The sequence below is a fragment of the Aspergillus campestris genome (genome assembly GCF_002847485.1).
Source record: "Aspergillus campestris IBT 28561 chromosome Unknown P168scaffold_14, whole genome shotgun sequence".
Taxonomy (NCBI): domain Eukaryota; kingdom Fungi; phylum Ascomycota; class Eurotiomycetes; order Eurotiales; family Aspergillaceae; genus Aspergillus; species Aspergillus campestris.
The window spans coordinates 499931-518696 of record NW_020194349.1 but is presented as its reverse complement, the minus strand read 5'-3'; the positions used below and the strand labels follow the sequence as shown (position 1 = coordinate 518696).

Here is an 18766-nt window from a genome sequence, read left to right as displayed (position 1 = left end):
TCATCTCCCCAAACTGGTCTATCTCCGGATTTTGATATTTGGCATAATAAAGAGCTTGCTGATAACCTTCTATAAACTATAACATAAACCTTTCCGAACATATCATGGATCCTGGAAACAGTCACGAGCAGAAGACCCGAATTGAAAATAAAGAGATAACCAAGGGTTTCTTGATTCAAGGCGGCTGTGTTAATATTAATGGGTTCACAGTGAATCAGTAAGCTGAGAATACTTGTTTACTTTCTATCCTCTCTGGCCTGTTTTCTTGATCTATCTTTCTTCGTACGGATGAAAACTAAATTGTGAACAGAAACGCCGGGCCTGATTTACTGAACAAATTTCCCTTTTGCAGAGATGCAATATTCAACAGCTCGAAACCTGAGAATGAACCAATTTGTATGGAAGGGACCCGGCAGGAAGTGCTGTCCGAGATCTATCATTGGGCAGATGGCGAGCATGAACAGTCCGTTCTTTGGCTCAATGGCTGGGCTAAGGTGGGAAAATCAACCATAGCCCGAACTGTTGCTAAAGAATACTACAAAAGAGGACGTCTAGGGGGAAGTTTCTTCTTCGCAGAAGGCAATAAGCAGCGGGATAGCATGAGGGGGTTTGTCGGCACTATGGCACACCAGCTTGTCGAATTCAACGAGAGTTACAGTCATTTGCTGCGAAGCATCCTCCATCAAGATTCTATCCTACCCGAATATCCTCTGACCAAGCAGTGGGATTGCTTGATTTGGAAGCCCTTGGTGAAGAGTTATGAATCACAAGACAAGCCGCCCACTCTCTTGGTAATAGATGCACTGGATGAATGCAAAGAAGATATTACGAGTATTCTTGAAATTCTTTGCAAGACACACTCTAGATATCTTCGTTTGCTCATCACAAGTCGACCAGCAACTCACGACCAATTCTGTTACCAGATCAAGGGGGAATGTCAGAGTATCATCCTGCATGATATTAAACAACAATCAGTCAACAATGATCTTCTAAATCTTTTCAGAAAATCTCTTCCTGACTTGATCTTTGACTCTTTTGACGCAGAAATGCTATTAAGCAAGCTTGTTAAGCGAGCAGGTGGTCTTTTCATCGTGGCCATAGCACTCACACGTTATCTAAAATGTGAGTCTTTGGTTGTACGAGACAGAGTACTTGCAATCCTCACAGGAAACTTCAAGAGAGAACCACCTGATAATATATTGGACTCAGTTTATTGTAATGCTCTGGAAAAGTCAATCCCAGATAACCTTGATGAAAACGAAAGGCAAGATCACTGTGATTCTATCAAGCGTGTCTTGGGAGGCATAGCGATTATGTTCACAGAGATATCTGTGAACTCATTATACAATCTTTTGAACCATGATAAAGGGGTCTCAACACTTCACCGTGACTTTATTCACAGATCCTTGAAAAGGTTGAGTGCTATTATAATAGTCCCCCAAAAAGCAAGTGACAAGAAACAGTCGTTTCGACTGCATCACTCAGCCCTCAGCGACTTTCTCTTTGATACAAGCAGATGCAACATCTACTTCTCGATTGATAAACAGAAAATGCATTTGACGATACTTGAATGTTGTATTCGAGTCTTGAACGAACAGCTTGCCCAGTACCTGGAGTGTTTGAAGGTGCCCGCAAGAAGCCTGGGGGCCGCCAATGGGAGAGTGGTTGAGCAGTTCCCAGCTGATGAGATTCAGTATGCATGCATCTACTGGGTGAAGCATCTAGAGGGCAGCAATCTCCAGCTCTGTGATAATGACATCATACATAAATTTCTGCGAAGCCATGTTCTTGACTGGCTAGAGGCACTGTGCCGTATCACGATGGTGGACAATGTCTTGGAGGCAATATATCTGTTAGGAAAGTCTACAAGGGTAGGTTTACTTGTCCGTTGGAGATATTAATTTTTATTAAAAAATGGCATAGGGTCCGTCAGGCCGGAAGGTACACGATTTCATTGAGGATATTCGACGATTCGCTCTCAAAAACCAGCATATTTTCAAGGAAGATCCGTCACAGATTCATGAGAGTGCAATAATTTTTGCACCTCTGAGTAGCCCATTACGACGTGAATTCGGTAAATCTGCGCTTAAACACATCAAATATCTCCCAGAAACGCAATATGACTGGGATTCTGAGATAGTGGCTTTTGAGCATGATGTGCACAACATCCACGAACTCATATGTACTAGACACGACGTCGTTGTCTCTAGGTCAGACAATGGTGTAATCAAGCTATGGAACGCAGTGACCGGTCGATTCCTTCATGATCTTGACGGGGTTTCAGTGGACGCGATCAGCCTCTCCAACGATGGAAGGTTGCTCGCCTGTTTATCTAAGGGGGGTTTCAGCATATGGGATACCATGACGGGCGTGCGCTTGAGCACCTCTCAAACCAGCACCCAGTTAGCGGCTATTGCTTTCACAGAAGATAGCAACACTATTCTCACAGTATGCCATGTATCAACCATACAGTACTGGAATTTTAATACTGGGCAATGCACCCCTGTTCTGAACAGGCATATTGATAGCGGAAAGTCGATAAAAGTGTCAGCTGACGCTGCTACGATTTTATCATGGGGCCAGGGCAAAGAAATAACTGTCTTGAAGATTCGAGATTATGAGTGCTATCACCAGTTTTCCATCACTGATGAAGAAGCGATTCAAACGGTCTCCATATCGAATGACGGCATCAGGCTTGCTTCTGCTGGCAAAGGCATACGAGTGTGGGATTTACCCACTAGGAAGTGTCGGTATAATATTTTCGAACGCTTCAATCCCGTAACCTCCTTGGGGATGTCGCCAGATGGACAATTCCTGGCAGCTGGATATGATAACGCAAGCATTCGGATCTGGAATCTTGATACAGGACAACCTTTGCAGGTCCTCAAAGGACACTACGGTCCGGTGGTAGCACTATCATTCTCTTTGGAAGACTTTGTTCTTGTTTCCGGGTCGTGGGATTGCACTGTGCGAACTTGGAAATTAGAGCAGGCCCAACCTGCTACATTCAATGCTACCAATGATCGTGGAAGGCAGATCACAGCGCTTCAACTATCGTCGGATGATTCTATTCTCGCTACGGGAACTTTGGACGGGACAATATCGCTATGGAAAACAGAGAGAGGGGAGCGCTATGCAAATTTTTGTGGTCATAATCATGAAGTGAAAAGCTTCTATTTCGTTGAGGATAATCTTACCCTCATTTCAACCTCGGCGGATCGCACGATACGGCTGTGGAGTGTTGCGACAGGTGAGAGCCTAAAGAACCTTACTGGGCACACCTCTCCAATAAATACCAGTCAAATATCCGAGGACGGTAACCTATTGGCCACAGCTTCGCTCGACCATGCGATTATGTTGTGGGATCTAAAGAAACGAGCTTGTCGGCACAGTCTTACTGGCCACGGCGGCAGAATTCAACAAATGGCATTCTCTACGGACGGCATGGTTTTAGCGTCTGCACCGGCAGATGGTAGCATACGCCTTTGGAGGACGACAGATGGAGCCTCTATGGGTCCACTTATAGGGAATGGCGCCCAGATCAATGGAATAACATTCCGTGCACATACCATGATTCTGGCATCGTGCGCAGCAGACGGTACAGTACGACTGTGGGATGTTCTAAGAAAAGAATGTATCCGCAGCCTTGAGGGTGGTGATCCTCAAATGTGTGTTGCAGTTTCTAGTGATCGGGGATTTATTGCATCAGCCGCAATGGGAGTTGTTAGGATTTGGCATCCGTCCCAGGAAACGCCGTTAGAAAGATTTGTTCCTATTCCGTTGAACAACATAGCCTTGTCGGAAGATGGACAGTACTTGACATGTGACAGAGGGACCATCGACCTCGGTATCCAAACATCTGATACACGACCATCGTCGCATAATCCGAAGTTAGGCCTCTACATTGGAGACGACTGCATTGTCAATAGTCACGCAAGACTCCTCTGCATCTCACGGCGTTATCAATACATAGAAAAATCGGCATGTCGGCAGAACATCGTAGCGCTGGGCTACAAGTCTGGAGAGGTCATGATACTTTACACAGTATAGACGGTGGCAGGGACTGGGGAGGATGTACTTTGACCCAAGGATGCAATGTTCCTCAGCCGCTGATTGAGATGCTCGACTGGAAAGCCCCCATTCCAAGGGGTATAAGAAGAATGTGGCAAATCATTACTACGCTAAAAAGGCATCTTGACAACATCTGAGGTAACATTGAGGGAATTTTTCGTGATCTTGATTTTCAACAAAGAATGATCTGTCAATTTATCAGCAAAATGATTTCTCCTTCAGGTTCCCCGAAGAATGTAAATTGGTTCGAACAAAGGAATGCGGGGAGAAAGACGTAAAGCTGAAGGCTATGGGATGGATGCCCCAAAGAAAAAAGACAGGGATACGTGACTTTCATGTCTGACTGCGTAGACTGGAATGAGGCTCATTTGCCGTCGCTATAAGATTGCATGCTGTATGGCACAAACCCTTATCAGGGAGGTTAAAACTACTACTGGAAATGAAAACGACTCTCAACAGGCCTTCTTTGCTTTTGATCTTTGTGTTGTTCTTCATTATTGTGCATTGTCTAAGTCTTATTTGATGAAAAGGTTAAAATTCATAACCCTTGCTAAGTAGATTTCACCATCCTCAGGCTGCTTAATCAAGGACCTTTATAGGTATGCATACACAAGCAACGATATATCCCTACTTCAGACTGGTTGGAATTACTAATGACTTTTTTTTTTTTTTTCTTTGATCTTACAGATTTTGAAACCTACATTCAGACCCGTGATTGACTCAATCAATCTATCCCATCATGGATGGAGCAAGGCCACTTAGGCACTCTACCAGCACAAATTGGTTACAGAGAGTACATCATCAGCCTCTCACAGACGAGATTCCACATCCCAATCGTTTTAGGTGGGGGTGGCTCTGCGCATCTGGCAGTGATTATAAAGCGGTTTTACGAGTTCTAGATCACTGTTTCACTACCAGCGGTCATGAAGAAGTTCAGCACAGCAAAGGATACACCCTTGGCCATATAGGAAGACATAATCTTGTCATTTGTCCCCCAAACTACTCCCAAACTTGTCTATCACTGGATGCAGAGAATATGCAATTGGCATATCCGTCGATTGAGCAATTCTTGATCGTGGGCATCGCGAGTGGTATGGCAACCCCAGATTTAGACGTGCGACTCGGTGACATTATCATTGGTGAACGTGCCTTTTCCTATGATGTTCAGACAGGAATCTATGGTGATACATATGGTCCGAGAAACGTGGCTTTGGAGCAGACTTGCCGTGCCTTGAACACAAAGATACTTCTGAGAGAGGGTGGAGTCCAGGACTTTGTCAAAAAAGTTGTTCAGACACAGCCGTCTTGGTTTCAACGGCCCGAGAATAGAGATATTCTCTTTGAGTCAAATTATCTGCATACAAGCTCATGCAAATGCCTTGAAGAAGCGACCTCGAACATCTCCGAAGGAATCGTGCGACCTGATCGATCACCAGATAAGCTGATTCAAGTCCACTACGGTACTATCGCATCATTGAGTCAAGACTTGGAAGATACTCAGCTTAGAGATTGTCTTTCTTTCGGAAAAAACGTGTTGTGTGTTGACAAGCAATCCGCCAGTACTATGGAAAAGGTGAATTGTCTTCCAGTACTCGGCATCTGCAATTATGGAGACTCTCATCAATACGAATACTGGAACAATTACGCGTCTCTCACTGCAGTCATCTGCGCGAAGGAGTTGCTCGATTGTATAGAGCTGCTGCCGATTACAAACACGGCCAATGGCATCGATGGAGAGACCCCTGTATCTGCTGCCATCACAAAACCCATTGACCCAGAAGTCGATTTGATCAATGAGATAAAAAACGATCTCAAGATTGTAGAAGACAAGATTCATAATTGTCACCAGAAGTCAGACGCAGTCTTCAAATTCGCAAACTGCCGTGACCAAGATATTAAGGCCGAAGTGGCAGCCCTCAAGCTTGCCGAGAGGAAGTGCAAGCAAGACCTGGAGGAACTGAGGCAGAAAATCAAAAATGAAATGCAGCAAAACTACGTCTCAAAGCCTGAATGGAATACCTTGAAAAAGCGTATCAGCAAAGACACACAGAGAATTCGGCTGTCGGAGGTGTCTATGAAGCTCATGTGGGGAATGGCGCAAATAATCAGGGCAGCAGGGAAGGCGGTTGACAAAATGATGTCCAAACATGCTGCTGAAATTCCCGAGAATGTGAGAAATGCGGATTCATCACCCTCATCAGGACAATTCGATCCTCACAAGGTCATCCAATCTTGTCCACGACCCCCCGGGCAGGCAAATGGAGAACAACTACCTGAACACATCTCAAATCATGAGGATGATCATGAGGGTTCTTTCCCACCAACTTCACCGCAACATGAAAGCGCCCAAATAGTACCCAAATTTTACAGGTGCGATAGCTGTGCTTGTGTCTATGCACAGTCACCCCCGCATATTTTTCCAAAGCCAGCAGATCTGCATCCCTGTCAAAATACAAACATGGTATATTCTGGTAATACTACACAAGCCACTAGTGTTACCCCTAAAACACCTCAGGGAGCCTTTCTGCAACATCAAATCACGAGGTCTGAATATCAATCAAATATCTCCTCACCGATCCTCGAAGGGAATGGCCTCCTTTCACCAGCAGCTACCAATTCTCAGACATCTTTGCCTCACTCACCAATTAGGATCTCTACTGAGGGCCGTGACTTCAGCGAACCGAATCCTCTGTCCAACAAGCCTCAGAATTGTCCAGACATGAGTAGGTGCTCGCGAAGCCAGGACTGGCCTAGGCCAAAATACCATAGTGGGATGCAGTCATATTATCCTGATTACCGACAAACATCTAGTAGTCTGACGAGGATCTGATGGAATGGGCACTAGTCTGCAACTTGCATAGAGGTTTGAACATCAATTAATAGTAGCGCCAAAGACCAAGCACATGTGTTGAGTATTTCTCAGTTTGCGCTATGGCATCCATAAAAGGGAACAAGGTCATTGATGGGAAGGTTATAAACAAATTGTTCTTTCAATTGTCTGCAAGCTGCTTATCACTTTTATTCAGTTTCCTGTGTGGCACTAACATTGTTAAATGTCGTATCTTTTCTTTCTTCCCTTTCTTTCTTCTCTTTCTCTTTTCTTGTCTTCCTTCATTTCTTTATTTCTTCTTCTTTCATGTCAATATGATGTTAGATGGTCCCAAACCTGTCTATTCAATCTAGGTTTTGTTCACCTTTGACATGGGTAGTGATTTATCACATCCCTGGTTTGAGCATAACAGGAAAATGTTTTCTCTAAAAAGACCTAGGAGAATATCATTCGTTGCTCACTATTACTCTATCTGAGGTTGTGGTGTTCCAAACTCTGGTCTTCAATCTCCAAAACTAGATGTTCTCTACTTGTGTGAATGTTTACAGATTCCATGCACTAGCAAGCCCCAGATCACACTATGCACACTTAAGTTTGGTCATTCGGTGACAAAAATGCCTTCTTTGCCTGGAGCTCGGCTCGATAAATCTCGAATATCATCGGACAAGCTCGATTAGTTTACTAAGATCTCTCGCTTCCACTAGTCTACATCTAAGGCGGTTTAGAGATATCATGTCATCCTGTCATCAAAAATAATATTTGCTCTAATCAAGCCTATTAAAATGGGCTTTGTGTGGGAACATTAACAATAATTAGACCAAGACTGTGTCAAACCATTCAAGTTAAATGTCAACAAAGTCTCGTCTCAACTCTTCTCAAATCGTTCCTGCAAATGACAAATTTATATCTAGATATCAACTGTGGATTGACTGCAATCGGTCAGCATGTTGGTGAGTTGGAGAGCCCAAAAGGCTTTCCCACACCATTTGCATTCCATCCCCTTGCAACCTCTTGCATGGCCTCAAATCATTAATATTATCATCTTCCTGGCTGTTCTCCGCCGGACCTTCGGCAAAGATAAAACAGCTCCAAGTAAGCTCTTCAGTAACGCATTACACCGAATCATCCGGTGACGTCTTCTTCTCCTTTTCCAGCTCTTCCAGCCGACTCGACTCCTGCACATCGAGACCCGTCTTATTCATCTTGTGGTCCCTCGAAAGGACCTGCTTGCTGATAAACACGCTCAGCAGCAACGCTGCCCCAGAGAGAGCAGTATAGAAGATCCATTCACTCTGCAGCGCCGTGTTGTAGCGATCCCTAACCAGACTGCGGGCCGCATCCGGCAATGCGCGGATCTGGCCGGACGCCGTCGTCGCACCGCCCGACGTGATGAGCTCCGTCAACGCGGGCGACACGACACCCTCGATGTCGCGCTTGTACGCGCGGATGCGGTTCTGGAAGATCACGCCGCCGAAGACGATCGACATGGCGGTTGCGATGTCGCGGGCGAAGAAGACCGTCGCTGCGGCGCTCGCGATGTCGGCGGGCTTGGTGAGGGAGAAGATGGCGATGATGGGCGCTTGGAAGAGCGGGCCGAGGCCGAGGCCCGCGATGATCTGGAAGATGATGATTCGTGGCCAGCTCGGGTAGGGTTGCAGGTTGATGTACAGCCCGTGGCCGAGGATCATCATCACCAGGCCGAAATAGATGGGCGGGCGGTAGCGGCCGGTGTGGCTGATGTAGACTCCTGTTAGGGTGGACGCGACGCAGAGTGTCACTGCTACTGGGAGGAGGTAGACGCCGGAGAGGATGGGGGTGGCGCCGAGGACGATCTGGAAGTATAGCGGGAGGTAGTAGAGGTCTGCGATGTAGGCGAGACCGTGGATGTAGGCAATACCGAAGGTGGCGAGGTTGGAGGTAGACTTGAACAGACGCAGCGGTGTGATGGGGTACTTTGCGACTTTCCATTCGATCAGCGCGTAAACGACAATTGTCACAATGCCGAACACAATCAGGCAGATCACCGTGGCTGAATTCCAGGGGTAGGTGGCGCCGCCGTAGCCGAGCCCTAGGAGAAACATGACGGTTCCTCCCACGATGGTGATTGTGCCCAACCAGTCCATTGCGAGGAGGCCTTCGAGGATGGGAGTGCGCGGGGTGTGGACTTCCAGGAAGAAGAAGACAAGGACGCCCGCCACGCCAGCAACCGGTACTGGAGATTGTTATTAAATTGGCGAAGGAATTCAGATCTAGGTAGCACGTACAGTTGATCCAGAAGCACCAGCGCCAGCTCACGAATTGGCAGAATGCACCGCCAACGATCGGACCCAGACCGCAGGCCACGCCCCAAGTCACGCCCAGCACGCCAAAGTATTTGCTTCGCTCACTGTCCGACGGTCAGTATAGGGTTGTGGAGAACGAGGTGCCAAGGCTTACCGAGGGCTGAAGACGTCGCCGATGACGGTGGCAGAGAGACCCAGGATACCACCGCCACCGGTGCCTTGAATGACGCGACCCGCGATGAGCATGTCGATGTTGGTCGCTAGCGCGCCGATCAATGATCCGATAAAGAAGACGATGATGCTGATCATGAGGACAGGCTAGAGACGAGTTAGTGTTGCTACTGCAGATGTATGGGTCATATCAGTTTACCTTGCGGCCAAAGATGTCGCTCAACTTCCCCCATGGTGGTGTCGAAGCTGTATAATTTTAACACGGGCGCTCAGATATGGGTTATTGGACAGGATGTATACCAGCAGCGGGCAGAAGATAAGCAGTTCCAATCCAGGTGAATTCCAGTTCGCTGGTGTGGAGGGAGCGTGAGATGGACTCAGCGGCGGTCGAGATGATGGTCTTATTCTGTTAGTCTTTCTTTTCTCGTTCTTCTTCTTCTTTTTTTTTTTTCGTCGAGTAGCGCTTACCTGCTCCAATGCGGCAATGAAAGTCGAAAGCTAGAAGCTGTCAGTGTGTATAGTTCGATTTTGCGCAGAACACATACACAAAGCGACGACACCAGCAACCATGTTTTCATTGGAGTCAATTTTTCTTCTTTATCTTCTTGGTCATCGCTATCCTCAGTAGGAGTCGTATCCTCGACCGACTTCTCACTGAGGTCCTTGAGACTGGCGTCCGTCGAAGTGTTGTTGCTCGCCATGATGAGATCCTGAGGTGCGTACTTCGGATTCTTGGATGGCTAACGCTGGAGCGAAGGAATCGCGGACAAGAAAAAGGCCCCCGTCAACATTTGATTTCTAAGCTTCGGCAGAGAAGCGGTATCCCACAGAGACTCGATTGTATGGTCTGGAGAAGGTACCGCGAAGTTGAATATAGAGCACCGAAAGTACATATTCGGCGCTGACAAACAGCAACGCGAACAGCTCCACCTCCGACCACCGAACCACCGAACCTACTAAATTTGAGCTAGAGGATTCAAGCACCTGCATTAGTGGCCTTTAGTGGACTTTAGCAGCGTATCAGGGGCGGCTAGCTCCATTAGTAGCCGTTAGGGCGATTGCTATTGATCCCGAGCCGGATAAGGCGTAGAATACAAAAGACAGAAAAAGACGGACGAAACGAGGTTGACATCTGACTCGCCAAACGAACAACCTCCTGCCAAGATGAGCCATCGTCGCATCCGTCTCAGTCTAGCGCACTACCGCAAAGACTCCTGCACGGAGAAATCTTGCCACTATTTTGGCACTGCCTTGCACGCCAAGCAAGCCGCAAGCCTGCATGCGAAACACGGAACCCTGCAGTATAATCAGGTATCTCCCCCACCATCGTTGCCCGAGTTCACGAGTCTAGACTCATATACAATAATAGGTATACAGCACGCAATCTGCCCGAGATGCACTCGACGCCTTTCGCCGCTCGCTCGGCGCCGACTGGACCATCGACCAACACGACATGACAGTCGAGCTCTACGTTCCCGATCTGCAGACTTTGAGGGGCATTGCTTCGGATCCGGAGTTTGCCAGTTTTTACCATATTGAAGAACCTTATCTCAGCCATCGGCATGTGGTGGCAAGCTTAGGTTGGGTGGAAGTGTATGTGGAAGATGGAAAGGTGGTGAATGTTACCGACAGTGGGTCAGAATATCGGCCTGAGTATGAAGAGTTTGTGGGGCAGGAGTTGCGGTTGGCGCTAGCTTAGTATGGTCTATTTAGTTCCACGAGGGCAAATGAAATGATTCTAAAGCAATTTACAGAAGTTTGTATTGCCGCGGAGAAAAGAGTAGGTCGCCAGTTGACAGTGGTCGTGTTCAACGGGCATATCAGGCTGGACCCTTAGTTTGTATTGATCAGGGAAGGAGTTGCGAACTGGCAATATAGTCGACCCAAGCAGGTCTCCCGCGCCCATTTTAGCAGCAAATTAGCTCCCCCTCGAATTAGAATAGGGTTTGATCAATCGTATTGTTCGGGTATTGGCACCGGTTCCGGGATAGTGAGATCTCGGCCATATCAACCCTAACCAAATACCGAGGCAGTGCGTGGTAGTGCTATGGACGACAGGGATCAACCATCACCGATCGCGCACCACCGACGCTACATGTTGCAGATACCAGATTCAAGAAAGTCGCAGCATCGGCATCGGCGGACTTGTTCGGTCGGAACTCGATGCAGCTTCTGTGTAGAACACAGTATGCGGTCGCATATACTCACCAAGGAAATATAATATAACAATTCTCAAGTCGATTAGACTCAATCCGGGCCTCACTTTCAATTCCAAGCACCCTACGAAACATCATGTCCGTCAAACAACGCCTTCTGCGCATTGCGGTCTCGCACAATCGCCACCCGTCCCTCAGTGAGGAGCAATTCCATCAATGGGCGACCAAGGAACACTGTGCTAGAGCAGCTCGTATTCACGCCAGGCACGGCATTGAAGCCTATGGAATGGTACGTGACTGACACCGACCATGTCGATCCCCACTAACCGATGTTCAGCTCTTTAGTCCGGAGACCGCCAGGACCACCGTGAAGAACCTAAATCGCACCCTGGGAGGAAGCTGGGCGGTCGATGAACACGACGTGACTGTCGAATTCTACCTGCATAATCTCGACGAGCTTACCTCCGTCCTGGAAGATCCAGAATTCAAGGCCCTCCAACAGGAGGAAGAACCCTACGTGAGCGGCAAGGATATCGTGGCCACTCTCGGCTGGGTAGAATCATATGTCCAAAACGGCCGAGTGGTGAATCTCAACCCTGGTGGAGTGCCCACTTATCCCAATTTTGGCGTGCTGGCGGACTTTTCGAGCGAGCAAGTGAATCAGAAATGAGGTGCTTGGAAGGGACGATTAGTTCAATCCGACAGGGATTGGGGTAAATCATGCAGAAACACGAATGTTACATTACCTAGCGTTTAACACGGTTCTATCTTGCCTAGCACACTATGAATTGTTGGCTAGTGGACATTGTAATGCCCTAAGTGTGTTTTACTTGGTGTCTCGCCATGTTTTTACCTTTTCTTCACGAATTTCTATACGAACAAACCAATTATTGAACAACCAACGATACTTTGAAGTCGATCTGGACTCCCAAAATGATTGGGCGTCCACTTCATCTAGTGCTGACGCCCTCCAAGCGACCAACTGGGTTTTTCTGGTTATTTCTGTGCTATCGGAGAAATGCGTTACTTGGCATTCCGGCCTCGTATTGTATACCCTCAGTCTCCCGGAACGATCTGTAAATACTTAACTCTGGGTGATCTGCCATATTCGATCCATTGAATCCACGCGCCGTGAGAATGAACCATTGCTTGATTGGAATGACCAACACGATTGAGCCGGCTCCGTCGGAGCTGGTTCAATTGCGCCGCGCCTGTGACCGATGCCATTCGCAAAAACTCCGTTGTGAACGCACAGGGGCCGGCAGTTGTGATCGTTGCGAGAAAATGGGGGTGACATGTGTTTTCAGTCCTTCTCGTCGGATGCATAAAACGAGCCTGCCGAAAGATGGCGATGCGAAGTTGTCCGCCTCGGGGGTCAATAATAACTTTGCACTCAACGGTGCGTCCCTGCCCTATCATAGAGCCACGGATGGTTTCGTAACTGACGACGCTTTAGAAAATGTGACGCTAGACAGTCCTCTGCATTGGGATCTGACAACCGCCCAGTGGGCTTCTCAAAGCACAGACCCTGTTGGACATGACTTTGAGAACGGCCTACCATGCCTGGATCCAGGCGTGGTCATTTCGCCGGGCAATATGGACTTCTCTATGCTGAATGCCGACGAGTTCTATATGAACCCACGGAGCTCCTTGAGCAACCAGGGCGTCTCCGACCACACAGCGTCAGATAATTCAGCTCCTCCTGTTGCAACGGCTGGCCGTTGTTCGCCACACGAGGAGTGGATTCGCAAGATCTCCGATTTGAATATCAAGATATACAACCATGCCGCCGTATTCCCACCGGCTGCGCAACACTCGTCATATCTAAATGACGACAACACGTCAGATCACAATCGAACTGTGTGCATTGACCAAACTTTTGCCATTACTGCGCAAGTTGTGGAGGCATTGGAGATGGTTTCGCCCCAGCTTCGCGGGGATGGGGTGTGCAGCGGCATAGAACCCTTGGATCAAGGCAATTTGCTTCTGGTGCTGTCGTTGTATTTGCGCCTTCTGGATCTCTACTACGCCATTTTCGAACCGCTGCAAAAGACCCTGCCCTGTCCCCGCTATCACAACTCTTCCTCGTGCTCCTCCAATTACCCCCCTTCTTTACTATCAATCGACACTCCTTCTCCCTGCCCCGAGCGATCCTGGGATGGTCGTCTCCCCCGGTTCCCCGCTCTTCGCATTGGCGAATTCTCCATCCCCGTCGAAACAAGCGTCCACGCCTTGATGACCATACAGCTCGCCGAGCTATTATTACGTCTGCTTAGCCGAGCGATTCAAAGCATCACTCCAAAAACGTCTGCCGCGACCACTCCTTTTCGATACGACAAGCCAGAATACTTCATGGGGGGCGAGTATGGGTTAGATCGGCTACGAGATAGTAGCAGTATGGACGTCGCCGAGCTGTCGCTGAAAGCCGCGGAGAAGCGACAGATGGAGGTAATGGTAATGATGAAGGCTATCAAGTGGGCGCTTGCTTCGCGATAACGAGCTATGATTGATGCGTGATGTTCAATTTTTGAACATTATTTATGATCCTTGTTATATATATCATGTAACGGAATCGCAATGTAAAACCACCATGTCGATCTTCTCGCGTCTGCTCCACTTGCTCGTATTACCCCAGTCCGTTAAATCTAGATAGCCTTCCCAACCAGTTGACCAGAAACCCTTGGGGTCGTAATACCCCGTGGCAGAATACGTGGCGACGATCCATCATTCTGCACCGTAACCGCACCTGCTTCGTACTTTCTCCGAGGGACCCAACCCTGCAAACCATCGCCGACTCCGACCCCCGACACTAGTAACGACCCCCGAGCAGCTGCATACCCAATGAGGAACACGGAAACATCCAGCGTATCAGCCAGATAAAACATAGAATATGCCATCATTCGACTTTTTCAAAACACAATCGCACCCTTGCCCGCCACAATGTTCCAATTCTTCAAGTCTCCCTTCTTCCAATTCGAGTTTCTGCGTCTCCTCGCCATGACCCCCTTCGAGGGCGGCGAGATCGCAGAAATCCTCGACGCCGCCTCCAAAATCAAAGACCAAGACCCAGAAAGTTGGTACACCAACTGGGTCGAAGTCGGCACCAAAGTTGAGCAAATCGCCGAGGAAGCTGAACGCACCGGTGACCGCATCGCCGCGCGACGGGCGTACCTCCGCGCCTCAAACTACCTGCGCGCAGCGCAGTTCATGCTCAATGAAGGCGCAATTGGCCACGACAAGCGCGTCCTCCCGACCATCGAGCGCGCTATCGACGACTTCCGCCGCGGAACAAAGTACCTAGACGGCGACGTCCACTTTCTCGACATCCCCTACGAGAACAAGATCACTCTCCCGGGCTACCTCTACCTCCCGCCGGCGGACAAGCGTCTTACAAACGGCCAGAAGACTCCGATCCTGATCAATACCGGCGGCGGGGACTCCACGCAGGAAGAAATCTACTTCATCAACGCCTCCGTCGGCCCGAGCCTCGGCTACGCGGTGCTCACCTTCGACGGCCCGGGCCAGGGGATCGTCCTCCGGCGAGACAAGCTGCCCATGCGCCCGGACTGGGAGGTCGTCGTGGGCCGCGTCCTCGATCACCTCTGGGGGTTCAGCCGTGCTCACCCGGAGTACAACCTCGACCTCGAGCACATCGGGATCACGGGCGCCTCGATGGGCGGATACTATGCGCTCCGCGGGGCGCTGGACCCGCGCATTGGCGCCTGCATCAGCGTCGACGGGTTTTATTCCATGGAGTCCTTCGCGCAGGGCCGCATGCCCGCCTGGCTGTGGAAGCTCTACAGCGGCGGGTACCTATCTGATGGGGTGTTCGACAGCGTGATCGGCGCCATCTCGGGCTGGACGTTTCAGACGCGGTGGGAATTCAACCACATGCGCTGGGCTATGGGGCGAGCTTCCGACGCGGAAGTCATTCGCCGGATGCTGGACTATACGCTCGCTAAACCTGGGGGCGGCGAGCTGCTGCATCAGGTCAAGTGTCCCGTGCTGGTGACGGGGGCGGGGTCGAGCTTTTACTTCGATCCTGAGACGACGACGCGGAAGGTCCTGCGGAGTTTGAGCCACTTGCCGGAGCACATGAAGGAGGAGTGGGTGGCGGAGGATGTGGTGTTTGGGGGTTTGCAGGCGAAGATTGGCGCGTTTGGGTATTCCATGCAGAGGACTTTTTCTTACTTGGATGGGAAGTTTGGCGTGCAGAGGGAGAGTTTGGGGGGGAAGAATGCGAATGGGAGGGTGTATTAGTTTGGTATGCTAGGTATATACGCCAACAGTCTTGATCGTCATGTATTACAATTCTGTGGAGTAATTCTGTAGATGTAGTATTTGGGTTGTTGTATGATATAACATTATGCATCCTCATTATCTGTTTGAATGTGTCTGCAGGGTCTTTTCCCTGGTGGTGATTGTGTACGTGATAGTGGACTATATATATATCCGATGTAGGTTAATGACTGAATACATTATCTCTGTATTATGAAGATCGTTCATATAACAAAAGCATCACATCATAATCACTAAAAATATGCAATATGTATAGTGCTTTGACATTTTTCCCTCCAATAAACCAGTTTCACCGTGGCAGAAGATATGTTCAACTATTTTAGTTGTCACCGAAGACTTCTCCAAAGAATTGCAGAAACAGACTAATGCATGCATGTTGTAAAATACCTAGTAAACAGAAAACTTCTCTTTCAACCAAGTCAATCTGGAATCTTCCACGCATTAAGAATCCTGATTGATGATGATTGAATTCACAAGGCAATAAACATGACCCACTCGTCCCTGTTGGACCGTAAATAACATGACCCGGATTATCAAGTTTGGCGTCCTGACCCACGTGACCCACTGATCGGCCCGTCCCCTTTAATGCCCCTCTCCACGCCATCCTCCGATCCGCGATCAGATCCATCATTTATTTCTTCCACCACGACTCCTGCTATCAACTTCCATCCCATGTCTCCATCCCATCAACCCCATTAATTACCATGGCTAGACCTAATCAGCGTCATGCTTGCGACCGTTGTCATGGTCAAAAGTTACGATGCATCCACTCGGGGAGTGGTCCGTGTGCACGGTGCGCCAAAGCCAAAGCCACCTGCAGCTGGAGCAAGTCTGGGTCTCCCAACCAATTCAAGAAACAGAGATCACAGAATTATGATGTCTCCTCTGCGGGTAGTCAACATGCAGACCAGGCGAACGAGCCAACCCCCCCGCCGTTTGGTGCATACATGAGCCAACCTTCCCTCACCGGCGTCGACGTTGATATCAACCTGCTGCAGACTCAATTCGTGGGGAGTACTCCCTGGGCTCTACCGACCGGTCGCTATCCCTCTCCCGTATCACAAGAATTGGAGTCGTACAATGTGGGTCCTAGTGACGCTGACGTTCCTGCCACCGCGGACTGGATGTGGCCCGTCGCCGCGAACGGTACCGTTCAAACCACCCCACCGGCAAACTGGCAGCAAACGTTCAACCAGGAGTGGGCCATCATGGAGTCGCAACATCCGGTTCTAACAATGGATACGCCTTCCCGATCTTCGCCAGTAAGCGACACTGTGGATGCGCCGAAGACGGCGTGTCATCTTGCGACCATTCGCGAATTGTCAAACCTCAATGTAGACCTGTACGCCCACGAAGAATCGGTTCCAAAGCCCCCTGCATCCCTAGACGAACCACTGAGCTGGAAAAACAAGGACTTTGCCATCGATCGGACCTTCTACTTGTCCCAGCGGCTTATTGAGATCGTCAACAAACGATATCCACGGTACCTGGAGACAGCCCGCATGCAAACCCCGGAAAGCTCTCCGGAGAGTACCAACGAAAACGGCCCGTCTGAGCCGCCCATTGACCAGGGCTCATGTCTTTTAATCTTGTCATGCTACACTCGTCTCATTGAAACCTACGATCGCATCTTTGCCAACATGCAGGGATGTCTGGATCGTTCTTCTGTCACGGCCCGAGACGACTACGTCAACATGCCGTCGGTTCAAGTTGGATCCTTCTCCTTGCCACATTCATCATCGCTGCAGATTGTTCTCATCCTGCAGCTGGCGCGCCAACTCTTGAGCCGAATGGGCGAGATCATCAAAGCCGTCCAACCGGAGAAAAGAAGGAATAACCCCGATGTCACAGTCCCCGAATGTGCAATCGGAGGTCTTCTGCTGTCTAGGGCTTTGGATACCGTCTCCGCCGAGGAAGACAGCCTGATGAAGAGAATCACGAAATTACGAAGTACCTTGATTGAACTGAATATTCTGTGAAGAACTAGATATACTAGACACAACAAATTTCCCCTTGCTTTCATGCCCAGCCTAACCTTGATTTTGCCATTAACCCATCATCGCACAAAAAACCCCGTCAACACCGCAACCTGGATCAGGAAGTGTCCACACTCCTTCTCGCTCCTTGTTCCATATAGAGAGCTCCTTCGAATCCCACCACCAAGTGCCCACCTAGCACGTTTCGATGGAGTTGATCAAGGCGGCGAGGAAAAGGAAAACCGCTGGGAGATTGTTGGTGTGAATGCGCCACCAGTTCAGTCGCAGCCAAGGGGGCAGGGCGCTCAAATTTGTCTTGCCCGGCAGGGAGCTGTCCCAGATGCTTCCGATAATGCGCATGGCGAACTTTCCATAGACGAGATGACCGATAGCGAACAATCCGCCGGCGAAGTACAATCGCCGAGTTTGGTCATCCAACGAAGCGCCAGGGCTACCGATGCCGTTCAATAAGCCCAAAACACCCCCGAGCGGGTGCAGAATGCTGACCACCCAGATGAGTTGGCGGAAAATAGCGGGAAACCAGTGCGGCAGGGTCGCGCCGGCTGGCCCCTGAGGCACTTCACGATCGATCCAGGACGAAAAGGCAAATTGCTGGTCCCATGCGCACATGAGACCAGCCGTGGAGGTAATCAGAGGGGCGACTCTTAGCAGTTTGAGTCCAATAAGAACGGCCATTTTGAGATAATTCGATCGATTTTGGGAAAAGCAAGGCAACGAGATACTTCCGGCGAGTGTGATGAATAAATGATTTGTGTTGACTTAGTTGAACTGTGTTTGTACGAAACTTTATAGCCCTTTTGTCTTCATGTCTCGATCGTACGATTTCGACTGGTCTACTGAAACATTACGGTAGGTATTTCGACAAATTCCTGGAGATTACCGTCTGACTTGCATGGGCGTCCGGACATCCCCGGTGGATGTTCTCCGGCAGACTAACTGGATTGGATTAGTTTCCTGCAC

The 18766-nt window shown here is 49.1% G+C and overlaps 8 protein-coding genes and 1 pseudogene across 9 annotated transcripts; 7 read left to right on the top strand and 2 right to left on the bottom strand.

Moving 5' to 3' along the window:
* Positions 1 to 135: 135 nt before the first annotated feature.
* Positions 136 to 4497, top strand: P168DRAFT_336433 (annotated as a pseudogene; the record flags this gene model as incomplete). The annotated part of the gene is made up of 3 exons: positions 136 to 217; positions 311 to 1875; positions 1934 to 4497. Coding segments are annotated over 3 exons (3764 nt in total), but the record flags the coding sequence as incomplete, so codon positions are not given.
* A 313-nt stretch (positions 4498 to 4810) lies between these two features.
* Positions 4811 to 6983, top strand: P168DRAFT_285242 (uncharacterized protein; the record flags this gene model as incomplete). Its single annotated transcript, XM_024836188.1, has 3 exons — positions 4811 to 6441; positions 6565 to 6794; positions 6955 to 6983. The coding sequence occupies 3 exons, from the start codon at positions 4811 to 4813 to the stop codon at positions 6981 to 6983; spliced, it is 1890 nt and encodes a 629-aa protein (XP_024689160.1).
* Positions 6984 to 8013: 1030 nt separating this feature from the next.
* On the bottom strand, positions 8014 to 9932 carry P168DRAFT_299949 (MDR family MFS transporter; the record flags this gene model as incomplete). The annotated part of the gene is made up of 7 exons (XM_024838379.1): positions 8014 to 9113; positions 9166 to 9287; positions 9338 to 9501; positions 9554 to 9600; positions 9655 to 9754; positions 9823 to 9852; positions 9900 to 9932. The coding sequence occupies 7 exons, from the start codon at positions 9930 to 9932 to the stop codon at positions 8014 to 8016; spliced, it is 1596 nt and encodes a 531-aa protein (XP_024689159.1).
* Positions 9933 to 10518: 586 nt separating this feature from the next.
* On the top strand, positions 10519 to 11053 carry P168DRAFT_322173 (uncharacterized protein; the record flags this gene model as incomplete). The annotated part of the gene is made up of 2 exons (XM_024840540.1): positions 10519 to 10665; positions 10724 to 11053. The coding sequence occupies 2 exons, from the start codon at positions 10519 to 10521 to the stop codon at positions 11051 to 11053; spliced, it is 477 nt and encodes a 158-aa protein (XP_024689158.1).
* A 593-nt stretch (positions 11054 to 11646) lies between these two features.
* On the top strand, positions 11647 to 12180 carry P168DRAFT_322172 (EthD domain-containing protein; the record flags this gene model as incomplete). The annotated part of the gene is made up of 2 exons (XM_024840539.1): positions 11647 to 11799; positions 11848 to 12180. 2 exons carry the CDS (start codon positions 11647 to 11649, stop codon positions 12178 to 12180), a joined length of 486 nt encoding a protein of 161 aa, XP_024689157.1.
* A 488-nt stretch (positions 12181 to 12668) lies between these two features.
* On the top strand, positions 12669 to 14006 carry P168DRAFT_299948 (Zn(II)2Cys6 transcription factor domain-containing protein; the record flags this gene model as incomplete). The annotated part of the gene is made up of 3 exons (XM_024838378.1): positions 12669 to 12909; positions 12967 to 13790; positions 13851 to 14006. 3 exons carry the CDS (start codon positions 12669 to 12671, stop codon positions 14004 to 14006), a joined length of 1221 nt encoding a protein of 406 aa, XP_024689156.1.
* Positions 14007 to 14450: 444 nt separating this feature from the next.
* Positions 14451 to 15770, top strand: psoB (hydrolase psoB; the record flags this gene model as incomplete). The annotated part of the gene is made up of 1 exon (XM_024838377.1): positions 14451 to 15770. One exon carries the CDS (start codon positions 14451 to 14453, stop codon positions 15768 to 15770), a length of 1320 nt encoding a protein of 439 aa, XP_024689155.1.
* Positions 15771 to 16438: 668 nt separating this feature from the next.
* P168DRAFT_69707 (Zn(II)2Cys6 transcription factor domain-containing protein) lies at positions 16439 to 17884 on the top strand. Its single transcript, XM_024842110.1, has one exon. The coding sequence runs from the start codon at positions 16514 to 16516 to the stop codon at positions 17786 to 17788; it is 1275 nt and encodes a 424-aa protein (XP_024689154.1). The 5' UTR covers positions 16439 to 16513; the 3' UTR covers positions 17789 to 17884.
* A 96-nt stretch (positions 17885 to 17980) lies between these two features.
* Positions 17981 to 18481, bottom strand: P168DRAFT_322168 (uncharacterized protein; the record flags this gene model as incomplete). Its single annotated transcript, XM_024840538.1, has 1 exon — positions 17981 to 18481. One exon carries the CDS (start codon positions 18479 to 18481, stop codon positions 17981 to 17983), a length of 501 nt encoding a protein of 166 aa, XP_024689153.1.
* Between the last annotated feature and the right edge of the window lie 285 nt (positions 18482 to 18766).